Source organism: Lycium barbarum, chromosome 12, assembly GCF_019175385.1.
Source record: "Lycium barbarum isolate Lr01 chromosome 12, ASM1917538v2, whole genome shotgun sequence".
In the NCBI taxonomy this organism is placed as follows: domain Eukaryota; kingdom Viridiplantae; phylum Streptophyta; class Magnoliopsida; order Solanales; family Solanaceae; genus Lycium; species Lycium barbarum.
The window spans coordinates 82,408,807-82,423,545 of record NC_083348.1 but is presented as its reverse complement, the minus strand read 5'-3'; the positions used below and the strand labels follow the sequence as shown (position 1 = coordinate 82,423,545).

Genomic DNA, 14,739 nt, shown 5'->3' with positions numbered 1-14,739 from the left:
AATCTGATTTATATTAATCATTCTAACCGCAACAGACAACTTTGAATGCTGACTCCTTACCCAAAGTGGACGACTAGCCTCTTCTAATTCTTGATAGAAGCGCATTGCTTCTTCATTAGGAGGTTTCAATTTGCTCAGGTTCAAACCCAGACTGTACGCCAAAAACATCATTAACCATATCATTAACTCTATCATATTGGACATTACTATATTCCTGCGACACACTACTTTCACCAACAACCACATTATAAAATATACCATTGACCCCATCAGTCTCTCCATGATCAGTCCAAACATAATATTTCTGCTTAAACCCACGACTATATAAATGAACCCTAACCGCTTCCGGCTTCAAATACTTCATACACCGACAACGAGAATACGGACACTCAATTGCCCCTTCATTTTGAAAAGGGTGAAGTGACATTACATGTGTGATAAACCCATCAACACCTTCAACAAATTCATCATGTACACCGCATAATTACTATTATTCATATTATACATCCACATACGATCCATTTACGAAAATATACCCGCAAATTATTGAGGTTATAGAAATATATTATAACTTAAGAATTCTAACTTAAAATATAACTTAAGAAAATACAATTCTAACCGATTCTAACTTTGAATTCTCAATAACAATTTTAACTTTAATAACTTATGGATTCTAACTTTAATATAACTTTTAAAAGCACAATCCCAATTAATTCTAACTTTAATAACTTATGGATTCTAACTTTAATTCTAAAAATTGAAAAGTAAATCTAATCAAATAAAGTCTACATTTTAGTTTAAAGGTTATAGAAATATTATAACTTAACAATTCTAACCTTGAAAAGCACAATCCCAACCACTTCTAAATTTGAATTCTCAATAACAATTCTAACTTTAATAATTTATGGATTCTAACTTTAACATAACTTGGAAAAGCACAATCCCAATCAATTCTAACTAAGCTAACACAAATACATTGACAATGAACATAAAAAATAGCACAATCGCAAGCAAATATATATATATATGAAAAGTAAACTAGTCAAATAAAGTTTACATTTTTTCACAAATTGAACATCAATAATTTAAGAAAGCACAATACCTACCAATTCAAACTTTAATAACTTATGGATTCTAACTTGAATTCTAAAAATTGAAAAGTAAATCTAGTCAAATAAAGTCTACATTTTAGTTTTGAGGTTATAGAAATATTATAACTTAATAATTCTAACCTTGAAAAGCACGATCCCAACCAATTCTAAAAACTGAAAAGTAAATCTAGTGAAATAAAGTCTATATTTTAGTTTTGAGGTTATAGAAATACTATAACTTATCAATTCTAACTTTGAAAAACACTATCTCAACCAATCCTAATTTTAAATGATCAATAACAATTTTAATAACTTATGGATTCTAACAAAAGAACAATCCAACAACAACTACAAAAAAAAAACTAGTCAAATAATTAAAGTATTGTAACAGCCCAGACCACCACATATAGAAATTGTCCGCTTTGGAGCCTTTGCCCCTCACGATTTTAAAACGCGTCTACAGGGGAAAGGTATCCAAGCATTTATAAAGCACCCTTCGTTCTCCTCCCCAACCGATGTGAGATTCGCCTAAACCGATGTGAGATTGACCTAAAACGATGTGGGATTCGCCTAAGGCAAGCCTTACACTCACCCCCCCCCCCCCTTGGGACTCAGCGTCCTCGCTGAGGTTTGCCTCACCACCGGGTTTGCCCTACCACCGGCCCGATACTGGCTCTGATACCAACTGTAGCAGCCCAGGCCACCGCATGTAGAAATTATCCACTTTGGAACCTTTGCCCTTCACGGTTTTAAAACGTGTCTACAAGGAAGAGGTATCCAAGCACTTATAAAACACCTTTCGTTCTCCTCCCCAGTCGATGTGGGATTTGCCTAAACAAATATGGGATTTGCCTAAGGCAAGCCTTACACTCACCCCCCTGGGACTCAGCGTCCTCGCTGAGGTTTGCCTCACTACTGGGTTTTCCCCACCATCGGCCCGGTATCGGCTCTGATACCAACTGTAATAGCCCAGGCCACCGCATGTACAAATTGTCCGCTTTGGAGCCTTTGCCCCTCACGGTTTTAAAACACGTCTAAAAGGGAGAGGTATCCAAGCACTTATAAAACACCATTTGTTCTCCTCCCCAACCGATATGGGATTCGCCTAAGCAAGCTTTACACTTTTTAAACTTGGTATCAGAGCACTAGGTTTCAATTTCCTTGGAGTCATGGAACTATGTCTAGTAGAGCCTTGCGGATCGGTATAAAGACGTCTGTACTTATCTTTAATGGGTTGAATGGACATTTGAGTAAATTTTCCCTTCTTTCATTCATCCCTTATGCTATAAAGCTTAAAGTATGAAAATGGTACATTTCATGTTCTTTCCCATGTGAGGCGGGAACACACTCAACTATTTAGGCGCTAGCGACTAAGAATATTTCTGCAAGAGTTACAAAGAAGTTTGGAATGTTTAGAGGTAAGCCTAAAAGATATGCTAAGATATAGAAGACGACTTGGGTTGAGTATTAGCCAACAAGGCTAGGAGAAGTATCAAGAGTTACTATACAGAACTGGAAGACTCTAAGATTTGAGTTTGGTTCTAAAAATAATAACTCTATATGTTTCTCAAAGTGGGTGCAGGGGTTCAGTCAGTTGAGCGATAATTTGGCCTACTCAATCAATAGCACATATAGCAAGGCTACGAGCAAAGTTTTAACTATTGTGCATACAAGTTATATTTGAGATAATATGGGCATAATTAAGTGAATTGCCTTAAGTGTAAACGGTAATACAAAATAGAATTCCAGCACAACACTAAGTACGACCACATTCTTATGTCACAATCATGAAAGTGGACTACTATAACTCAATGAGAAAAATCAGTTCAGTTCAGCGTATCAACGCATTCAGTTGGCTATTAAGGTTATCGAGTATAATATATATAGATAATCTACATTGACATTTCAATCTTCATGACTTGCACATTGGCTAAATCAGATTAACCTACTACTACAACTACAACATATTTGCGTTTAGGTTTTAGAGAGTTCCAGACTACTTAGCAGTAATGACTATGAACCTTCAAGGATTTTGCATATCGAAAGGTTGTGTTAAAGAGGAGTTTCATCTTGTTAAGTTTGTGTGTTGAATATACCACAGTTAGGTGATATCATATCTAATTAGGTTCTTTGAGTTTAATTTATTTTCTAAGCATGGGCATACATTCCCTTATAGTCACCAGTGCGTTGAGCGCTAAGCTCATTATAACAGGGCATTTTTGTCATCAAAGATGGATTTGCATTGAGCGCCAGGCTCAGCATTGTAGGGCACTTTTGCAACCGCAGTTAGAATATTGTTGGGGGTCAAGCTCAGTATAGTGAGGCGTACATACCACTACAGTTAGCTATCTTTTAGGATCGGTAGAGTATAGAGTGCAAGACTCGTTATAGCCGAAAGCACCTTCAATTATAAAGTAAGACGTGAGAATACTCATCATTCTAGGGCATGACTGTCGATTCAGTTTGAGGAAGATGTGGGGTATAGGTAATTTTTACACATCAACAAGGTAAAAGTCGAGTTATAAAGAATGTTCCGCATTTTGAGGTAGTAAAGTGATCGATATTGGGCATGAATTGTGTTTCCACAGTTGACTAATATGTGTTATGCTTCGCATAGCCTGAGGTTAAGAGTGATTCAAAATGTTAATGCTTTGTGTTGTATTTGAGGAAGAAAAAAATAAATTGAGTAGTAAGATGAGTATTTATAGCTCTAGACTAATTAGAGGATTGTCTTATGATAGACTAAGCTTATAGGAAAGAGGATGGTTACAACTCTAGCTGGAGAAAGACCAGCAAACCTCTTAAGATTGGTTGAGATGATCAAAAGGTCAAGTTGAACATGGATTTATTGTTTTCATTAGATTAGAATCTTAGCCTCATATCGAAGTGAATGGACAGTTGCATTCAGGCAAGGTTATCCCTTTTATCAAAAGTCCAGTAAAGGTTGAGAGGTATGTGTTCAATATGTATAGTGGTGCCTTGGATGATAGAATGACATTTTTACTCTTGAGACAGTCCCGCAATTTGCAAGTTCCAAAAGAATATGTAAGATGTATATGATGTATTACCTATGAAGGTAATAGAATTCTAACTTGATATACCGAAGCAGTTTTCTAGACTTATGGATGTAGATGACTTATGGTCAGTTTTTATGGGCTTAAGGAGCCAAAAAGTTCAAATCAGCATTAGTGCTATTGCTATAGAGTGGAACATATCATAATGATTTCTACAGATACTGAGAGTACTATATGGGTCGAGTACTAAGAGAACATAATTCTACTAGAATACCATATCAAGTTGGTATGAGTCGAGCTAAATATGACATCTAAAAGGATTCTGAAGCGGTTGAGAAAGGTGAAGCAGTGGAAGTATATCGTTTTATGTATTTAACAAGAACATGACAACTGTCATGTAGAAGACTTGACTATCACAACACTTTTTACTTGCTCAACTTATAAAATAATTCAGTTTTTATAGGAGATAAGTTGGGACTTTAGATGTTTAAAACGATAATCAGAATAGTCTTAGTGTATGGTTTTTCTTTGGATACAAAAAAGTGAAAGAGTAACATAACTTCTAAATAGATAAAGAGGCATGAAGAGAACTACAACACCAAGATTTGATAATTGACCATGACAATTTGATATATAGAGTTATGATATACCCACCTATACTAAGAAGATGTAGGTTTTATATTGATCCCTAGAGTTAGGAAAAAGAGGGGCTATCTTAGATATAACAACAAAAATCTAGGTTGATAAACAATGTTCTTACACTATCCTTATGTATTTTCAACAAAATTACAATATATGTGTCACGCCCCAAACCTGGGCTTGGACGTAACACGACACCCGGTGCCTGAATGCATGTGACCGAGCGAACCAACTGGCCGGCTGAATCAACATGTGATACCAAAATATAACTAATTTATAAAATAAAACTAACACATGCTGATTAACTAACCTTCTGACTGGAATATCATAATGTGGAAATACTTAGACAATCTGAACATATCTGACAGTAGCCAACATGGCTAAACCAAAACAACTGAACGACTGAGTATAACTGTTTACAAGGCTAACACAACAAATATCTGATTGTCTGAACTGTGTCTATGAAGCCTCTAATGAATGCAAATAGGTAATTGTCTAGAAAGTTGTGAGAACTACATGACTGATATCGCCCCGAAAGAAACTGCGGCTCACCATAGTAGCTAGTACGAAAACTCTTAAGTAGCTGGATCGTCAACCTATATGTCGTTACCTGCATCGTGAGATGCAGGCCCCCAAGCAATAAAAAAGGACATCAGCGCATTTGAATTTTACTGGTATGTAAAGCAACTGAAGCAATAAAATACTGGAACTGAAACTAAAATTGATAAATGTAACTGTAATAGCAAGGAAGTAGAGATATGAATACCCCCTGCTCTGTATCTGAATCATCTGTGTTATCTGTGTTTGTATATGTGGGGCCTCGACCCAGTAATAAATGCACGCTATGGCCTCGGCCCAATAAACTGAAATTGTGCTGTGCTCTCAGGAAAAATCACATATGTATAATTATGGTTAATTAATAAGGACTGAAACCATAATAACAATGAACAATGCTGAACTGAAATAGACATGCTGGACTGAATTGAAAACACTGACTGTTTCTGAGCATAATGAATTTCTAGACTGAGACTCATGTGGTAACAATACATAACTCTATAAAGATTACATGTTGAGTTCATGATATTCAAATTAATAACCATGAACAAATTCTGCAACTGCAACCCTAGAAGATAAAAATTCTACAACATATCATAAAACTAGGCTAAACTGTATTCTGAGTCAAATTACTGACAAGTATGAAGAATGAGGCATAGGGATAATCATGAACATTCCCTAACGTAGATAGTTAGCCTCACATACCTTAATTCCAGCCTTTGAGCGTAATATAATGTTCATCAACCCTTTTAACTTTGATCTATATCAATACAAGTTAAAGTGATTCCATATTAGCAATAATATTCATGCTTTGGTTATCTAAGTATTTTATCAAACACTTAGGGGGCATAAAGCTCCACAATCTCCATTAATGGTATTTCTTCACCCAATTCCCATTTTATTACTTTTAGGTGATTCTACAATCTCAATTAGATGTAATTAACATCATTCTCCATCACCCATATCATTATAACAATCTCAAGTCAACAATCCAAAACCCTACTATAGTTCGTGTCATTCTCTTTACTAAACCCATTTACTATTCTCCCAAGAACTCATCAATTCACTATTATGAATGATTAGAGTGTAGAAGCATTACCTTTTTTACGTTCAATCCTCATGAATACGAGGTCTAGGATTTCCACGCCCAACAATAATGTTCCTCTCACAACTCTATTGATTAGAAGGGTTACTCAAGTTAGAAAGAGATTAGGGACTTGAATTCAATCTAGAATAATGATAAAACTTACCTTGGAGGGTTCTTGAGGCTTGGAACTTGTTCCCTCTAACTTTAGGGTGATTTTTCCTGACTAGGGTGTTAGGGAAATAAACCCCAAGCTTAAATATAACTTGAAATGTGAAATCCTGACTTTTAACTCGAAACCCGACCTGTTACGCGATGGGTCCGTGATGAATGTGCATCGCGCGACATTCTGCAGGTTGATACTCAGAGTTGTGCGATCAGACCTCGATGCGGGGCCATCGCAAGGGCCCTCACGCGCCCCGTGTGTCGGTTCTGTGCAGGGTTCGGTAAAATGGTCATACCTTCTTGTACAGAGCTTTGTTTGGGCTCCACAATATACCGTTGGAAAGCTATTTCAAAGATCTACAACTTTCATGTTTTAAGTTTTCTCAAATTCCCAACAAATGTTCACGAAATTTGACCGTAAGGCAAACATATCGAAAACTTAGCCGATTCTATCGAATTTTAAGTGCCTTACTATTAGCCATATTGAGATGATCATATCTCCTTGCTCCGATCTCTGGTTGGCTTAGTCCTTATATCGTTAGAAAGGTATTTCTACACTTTGTACGTACTACAACTTTCATTAAGGGCACTTTTCCAAATTCCCAAATACTCAAGGATTTATAGTTTCCCCAAGTAGGCCTATCAACTTTTTTCGAAAAACGTTCAAACCTTCAGTTTTTTCACCAGAGCTCTAATGATACAGGGTGTTACAATATGGTATTTATGTTCAGAAGTCGATGACTTACTATGCTCATTGGCAACATTTTGTTATTATCCAAATAGGACATGTTACAGATGCACCACGCAAGGTGGGTCAGGCAAGGTGCCAATGCACAGCAAATGGCGTAAGTCATGTGGAACAGATATCCTATGTCCCATAAGCAGTTATTAATCAGTAGTATATTATATTTAGCAGTGTTTTCGGGTAAGCCGAGCAGTTCGTGGACCACAACAGGTAGGTAGCCATGAGACTAACGCTCCGAAGATGGGGCAAGACGTGTGAATCAAATATCCCATGTCCCGCAAGCCTCTCTTATGATTGGGGATAGTTTCAGAATTAGCAGTGCCATTTCAGTATTAGCAGCTTTTCAGCAATAATAGAGGTTTGCTTTCAGCATGTAATAGTTGGGGCAGCAGCGAGTCAATCAATTCGTATAAAGTGTATGATAAGACGCCTTATGTCACATATGATAGAGTATGGTGGCTCTAAAAATTTCAGATAAAGGCTAATCGGAATTTGACCTAATATCTTAACCGCCTAGAAGAGGTATTTCAAGAGGTCCTATTTAGTCTCTATCGGTTGAGAGTTTTAAGCAAGATAGTGGAATGATTTCTTTTAGTTCAAGCTGAATGAAGTTTCAATGTTGGCTTTATGGTATGGTTACTGGGTAACTTAGAGGAAATTGAGTCAGTTGGGTAAATTTTGATAGGCTCACTGAATCTGTGTACTTTATATCGGATCAGATTTCTTATGCAACACTTAGTCGCACAGATGCAGTGTCGAAAAGGTGGTATAGTCTCACCAGTTACTTTTGAGAAACGGATTGGAGTGGTAGCTTTCAGACTGTGTCTTATTAGTTGCACAATAAGTTCTTCACATGCATGTGTCTTACATATATCAAGCTTACCTATCCAAAAAAAAAAAGTCTCCAAATTTATCTACTAGCAAAGTGAGCACCTCTTTCTCCCCATTAGTTGATGCAACCGATTATGCTACTTTCATGTATTTGTGCTTAATTTAATTTGCTTGAAAGAAGTCATCCAATTGGAATCAACTCTACCACAAGCCAATCCCTTTACGCATAATAAAGTTGTTACTATGTTTTGTTTGTTAAGTAATGGTCATGATGATCTATGTTTGGCCCTATCCAGTCACTTTTGTTATTCTAGACTTTTGGCAATTTGTTGGATCCTATCTGTGAAAAAAAAAACAATAAAATTGTGCTAAGCTTAAGATCATTCTTGGACAAATTCTAAACTTTAATTATGGTATACTTTGAAAGGCATACCTTGAGATCCATCATTTCGTTTAAACAATAAGTTACATTCGAGTTGTCTCATTCATATTTGTATATTGTCTCACTCGAGTTACATTCTTGTTTACAATCTTTTTATGTAATTTTGGCATGACGATACGGGGTCACCCGGTGCCCCATTTGCAAGTGATTGATGGTATGGAGTCGCCCGGAACTCCCTAGTATATGTTAGTTTATAAATTATGACTGTTGGTTGTAGTTGTTAGCTATTTTAAGACAAGTATATAGATAGCATTAGTCCAAATTACAGGGGAAATTCTGCCAAAATTTTTGTAGACTTAAGAGACTTGTTAAGATAGTTTAAGGTTTGTCAATGTGTCGATTTTTGACCAAGGGTAGAACTTTTTTTACGTTCACGGACGAACGTTATTTTAAGGGAGAAAGAATGTAACAACCCGAAAATTTTCAAGTGCTTAGAATTACTTCCTTATTTGTAGAGTATTTAATTTTAACGAGTTTCATATCGGAGCGTGTACTAATTATACTCATATAACATGTATGTATAAATTAGTTGTTGAATATTATTTACATGATATAATATTAGTTGGTGAATTGATTAAGAGTAAATTAGTGGGCCAGGCCCACTACTTCAGCTATTGGTCAGTTTTTAGATGAAAGTGGAGGGACAGAAAAATCATTATTCTATTCCTAGACTAAAAAGAACAAAAAAAAAAGAAAAGAAAAGGAAAGGAGAACCGCAGAGGGTAGTTGGTGCTACTGCGTTCAAGAACCATTACAGAGAAAGATTTCTCTCGGTTAAGAAAGACAAAAAAATTCCAGGTACATAGTATGTTATTATTTTAGTATTTAAAAAGAAAAGCATGTTGTAGAGTGATTTTGGATATTAACAAAAATGGTAGGATTTGTAGAGGGGATTGGTTTCAAATTGCAAAAGTTGCCATTGTTTTGCTGCAATTCACGTGCAACTATATACTACCCTTATTGTTTCTTTTGCCCATTTTTGTTTCTTTCCCTCCCTTCTTCTTTTCTTTGTACACTCTATAATATTAGAATTTATTTTGGGATGTTTATTTTCCTTCTTTCACCCTTTCTCTGTACACTATAAATATTAGTATTCATTTTGGGATGTTGGGGTTATACAAAAATATTGTAGAATTGTTTAGTAAGGGTATATATAGAGATACAAGTTCTACTTTTTAAAAGAATTATGGATCAAGATATAGAAGGTTGAGATTTAGTTCTAAACCTAAAATTATAGGTTATTTTTCCTAGACTAATTTAGACCATTTATATATGTTATTGGATAGATTGAGGATATTGGAGATTGTTGAAGAGAATTTGGCATTTCAAGAGAGGTTGTGTTCCGGTTTTAAGGCAAGTGAGACTTAAAATCTTAGTTTACTTGCTTTCATAAAAAGCATATGAATTGTATTGTACGTATGCATTTAAACCCTTTAGTTCGTGTGAGTGGGCAAGCATGATCTAAATTAGATAATTTTCAAGAGTCTAAAGCAACGACCATACGAGTCCTTTAGCGTAAATTCTCTTAAATAGATATTTGCTATACATATATACTCTTGACTTGGTATTGATTGGATGTTTATTTCGATGTATCATATCCTCAGAGAAGCATACTCCGGCAAGCCCTATTGGGTTTAATCGGAGGTAGATGCCAGATTTATAAGTGACCCGGGTATGATATGGGTAAATAATCCCTACTCCGAAAGACAGGGTAAGACATGGACAAATACATACCGTGTACCGTGATAATAGATTCAGATTAAGTGTATTTCATGTATTTCTCGTCCAGGTAAGATAGGGGCAAACAATGCCCTCTCCGGAAGACGGGGTAAGACATAGACAAATATGTACTATGTCTCGTGAGCATAGATTCAGATTCAGTGTATTGCATCTATTGCCTGTCCGAGTAAGATGGGGGTAAATAATTCCCTCTCCGAAAAACGGGATAAAACATAGATAAATACGTACTATGTCCCGTGAGCATAGATTTAGATTTAGAGTATTTCATGTTTTGCTTGTTTGTGCTTCATGATTTCAGCTTTAGCTTCAGTGTTTGTATATATTTAATATACTTGTACTATGTAATTGCTTTTATGCATTATCAGGGATTTCAAAGACTTGCCCCAGGGGTAAGCTGAGAGTGTCGATGATCTTGCTAGGTCTTTTAGACTCACGCTTGTTGATGTTGTATGTGTGTAGGTGTGGTTAACGGTGACCAGGTAACGGATACTTGATTCATTCCATCTTCGTTCAGTCCAGTTCAGTCGAGGTGAGCCACCATTAGATCATGGCAGTCTCTTCTTCTTTAGTTGACTTAGTAGTATTCCGAGCTACGTCTCATACTTTTATATTCAGACTAGTAGTTCCATGACTTAGACATATTATGGGGTTTATGGGCAAGACTCAGTATTTGTATTTCGCTTCCGCACTTTTCTTTATATTATGAGACTTTGTGCATTATTCATTTTGTTCGTTAATTTTTGTATGATTAGCTTAGAGGGTTCGCCTTATGGGTAGAAGCTCGACAAGTGCCCGGTCACGACCTGAGTGTCAAATTTGGGTCGTGACAAGTATACATTTTTGCACATATTCAACATCAATAATATTACAAACAATGATAACTAATCTAACACAAATACATTGACAATGAACATAAAATATAGCACAATCTCAAGCAAAAAAAAATGAAAAGTAAAATAGTCAAATAAAGTTTATATTTTTTCACAAATTTAACATTAATAACATTGCAAATGATGTTTAACAAATCTAAATAGACTAACATTACGCCTAAAATCTACAAATAAAACTAAAATTGAAAGAATTTTAAAAGTCCTAATTTAAAAGAAACTAACCTCAATTTATTAAGTTAAAAATGAGTCTGGGGTAGGTGGGGGTGGGCTGCGCTGCGCGGAAATGGGCGGCGGGGGAGGGGGGGGGGTTAGGGTTTTAGGGAATGGAGAGTTTTGTTTGGGAAGAGGTGGAGAAATGAGAAAAGAACCTGTCTGGCCATTTAATTAAAAAAAAAATCGACGGATAAAACTGACCCTGTCCGTCGGTTCTTTAAAAATGTTGACCAGTATTTGACCAAAAAAAATTAAAAAAAAAAAAAAACTGACCCTGTCCGTCGATTTCTTCAAAAAAAATTGTTTATTAATTTTTTAAAAAACAAAATGAATTGAAAATTATTTAAAATATTTTTAAAAATAAAATCGAAGTTGTCCGCCGATTTTATATTAATTTTTTTAGTAAAACCGACGTCTTTGGGGGAAATATATTTTCAAAATTCCTTCAAGAAAACCGACGTCGTCCGTCGATTTTCTAATTAAAAAAAATTAGAAATGCAAAAAACCGACGCAGTGAGTCGGTTTTTTGTCTGTCAATTTTTGACAGGTTTTTAGTAGTGTTTCTAGATCACTTAATAACCTGATGCATGATCTAAACTTTATCCATTTCTCTATGCATAAGAATGGTCCTCAGATCACACATCTTGCTTATGCTGATGATATTATTATCTTCAGCAGTGGCAATTCAAAGTCCATTAAGCTGGTTATGAAACAAATTAGAAATTATGAAATTTCTTCTGGTAAGATAGTGAACAAGGACAAAGGTTTTTTCCTAGTTGGTCCTAAATCTTGTGCATATAGGATTAACAGAATTAGGAATAAAACTGGTTTCTTGGATAAAAGTTTTCCTTTTACTTACCTTGGGTGCCCTATCTACATTTATAGAAAGAGATTGTCTTATTTTGATAACATGACTGCTAAGATTATTGAAAGGTTGAGTGGTTGGCAAGGCAATATGCTCCCTTGTGGGGGCAAGTAGGTTTTAATCAAAAGTATCATCCAATTATTACCCATCTACATCTTATCTGCTATTAACCTCCCTAAAAGTACTATTGAGCTTATTGAAAAGCATATTGTTAATTTCTTTTGGGGTGTTTCTAATGGCAAAAATAAATATCATTGGGCTTCTTGAGAAAATCTGTATTTTCCAAACAATGAATCTTGTATCGGGATCAGAGGTATGGAAGATTTTGCAATACCATTACTTTGAAAAGGTGGTGGCAATTCAGAACCAAAAAGTCTATATAGGATGATTTCTTAACTGCTAAATATTGTCGTAGAATGTACCCTGTTAGTAAGAAGTGGTGCACTAGTAATTCTCAAGCTTGGAAGTATCTGTTGTGGGCTAGGGACAAGTGCAAAAATCAGATAATTTGGAAGATCAATGATGGTCAGTGCTATTTTTGGTGGGATAACTGGACTGAGATGGGACCTCTTGCTCAACTTTGTCCAAATTTCATCACAAGAAGCACTAATAAGAAGAAGGTCAAAGATTTTATTAGTAACAACATTTGGGATGTTCAGAGATTATACAACACTTTGCCCAGTCCAGTCGCTCTACATATCAGTTCCATTAAATTAGGACAGTGCAACAAAAGTGATTATGCTATTTGGAAAGCAACTGAGGATGGACACTTCTCCAATGGTTCAGCTTGGCATACTATTAGAAAGCACAAAGTAACTAATGCGGCCATTGGCACTATATGGCATAAATCTATTCCTTTTAAACAGTTTTTCATGTGTTGGAGAATTTACTATGGTAGAGTTCCTCTTTATAAAGGATTAAACATAAGTGATTCTCAGAATAATGCAGATTGTTTGTGTTGTTTTGTTCCTAAAAATGAAACTATTCAACATGTTTTTGCGGAAAGTAACTGATAATATATATAGAGCTATTGGTAATCCATTGGGAATTACTCATCAACATTTGCTTATCCGAGGCCTATTAAATGATTGGTGGAGGGAAAAAAAAGCAAGAAATAAGGTTCACAAATTGGTGCTGCAGGCTGCTCCAATTAATATCTGTTGGGAAATCTGGAAAGCATGGGCTGCTTGTAAATATTGAGACAACAACAAGTTCTGTCTATTTAGGATGGTCACACAATGTGTTTGGAATGTCAAAGCTATTCTTCAAGATTCAGTTCCTAGCATTGACAATGGAGTAAGTTGGATTAATATTTACAGCATGATGAGTCGTGAAATTACGGGATATTCGATGTTAATTCCTTAAGCTTTTGTGACTCTTTAAGCACTTTTGTTGTTACTTTTTGTGTATTTATGTTGTTTTGTAGGATAAGATGCCCGGAGAGCAAAACGGAGCAAAATGAAGCAAAAATCCAGCTGAACTGAACCAGGGCATCACCTGCGAGTCGCAGGTGGTGCAGCATCTGTTGACAGAGATGGCCAAAGAAGACACCACATGCGACACCAAATGCGAGTCGCAGGTGGAAAATGCGAATCGCATCTAGTGTCACAGATGCTGCTCAACAGATAATTGAAGATGCGACACCTGCGATGATGTGGTGCAACCTGTGACTCGCAGGTTGCACATGCGACACTATGTGCGATTCGCACCAGATGCACGAGGGTATTTTTGCCTAGATTTTGTTCGCGTTTTTGGAATGATATAAATACTCTTTTAGGGTTTGTAAAACATATCTTTGGCAGTTTTTTACAAGTTTTGGAGACTAGGTTTCTATACCACACTTTAGGGTTGACGATTTGACGATTTGGTTGAGTATTTCTTAAACCTTTAATTCATTTCTTCAATTCCTTGCTTTGTATTGTATATCTAAGTGTGTAGTATTTATTTTCTTTACTTGAATCTTGTTTATGTAAATATTCTATGATTAAAGTGTTGAATGAAACTCTTGTTTTGCTTATGTATTGAATGATTTTTATTCCTAATGAAGTGGGTTATTGTTTCTTTAATTAATCTCGTTCTTGAATGTTTCCAAAGGGATTAGCTAACCCTAGGACTCACCCATTTACTTAGATTGAGCTCGGAAGAGGAAATCTAGGTTGGGAAAGATTAATTAACAAGGATTTGGGTCATTAAACCCATCTAATAACTTGAGCTCGGAAGAGGATAGTTACTTGAGGTTAAATTGATTGTGCCTAATATCACACTCTAAGGCTTGGATAAGCTTAGAGTGAAATTCATTGATCTGGTTGGAAGACTTTCAATGAGATTTTAGAAATCATTATCTATTAACATAAACCCGTTCTTAGTTGTGAAATCGTGAAATACATTGGATCGTTACTTGAGTGTAATTTCCTTTGTATCCACACTTGTGGCCATTGATCATTTACTTGCTTTCTAGGTTAGTT

At 35.8% G+C, this 14,739-nt stretch overlaps 1 protein-coding gene across 1 annotated transcript; it reads left to right on the top strand.

Annotated features, from left to right (window-relative positions):
- Window positions 1-11,992: 11,992 nt before the first annotated feature.
- LOC132624543 (uncharacterized) lies at window positions 11,993-13,287 on the top strand. The gene is made up of 2 exons (XM_060339308.1): window positions 11,993-12,384; window positions 12,690-13,287. Exons 1-2 carry the CDS (start codon window positions 11,993-11,995, stop codon window positions 13,285-13,287), a joined length of 990 nt encoding a protein of 329 aa, XP_060195291.1.
- The last annotated feature ends 1,452 nt before the right edge of the window (window positions 13,288-14,739 follow it).

Excerpts from the sequence above, each read along its gene's own strand:
- LOC132624543 (XM_060339308.1), top strand. The coding sequence starts at position 11,993 with ATGCATGATCTAAACTTTATCCATTTCTCTATGCATAAGAATGGTCCT. Across the intron at positions 12,385-12,689 it reads ATGCTCCCTTGTGGGGGCAA|AATGTACCCTGTTAGTAAGA; the intron begins GTAGGTTTTAAT and ends ATATTGTCGTAG.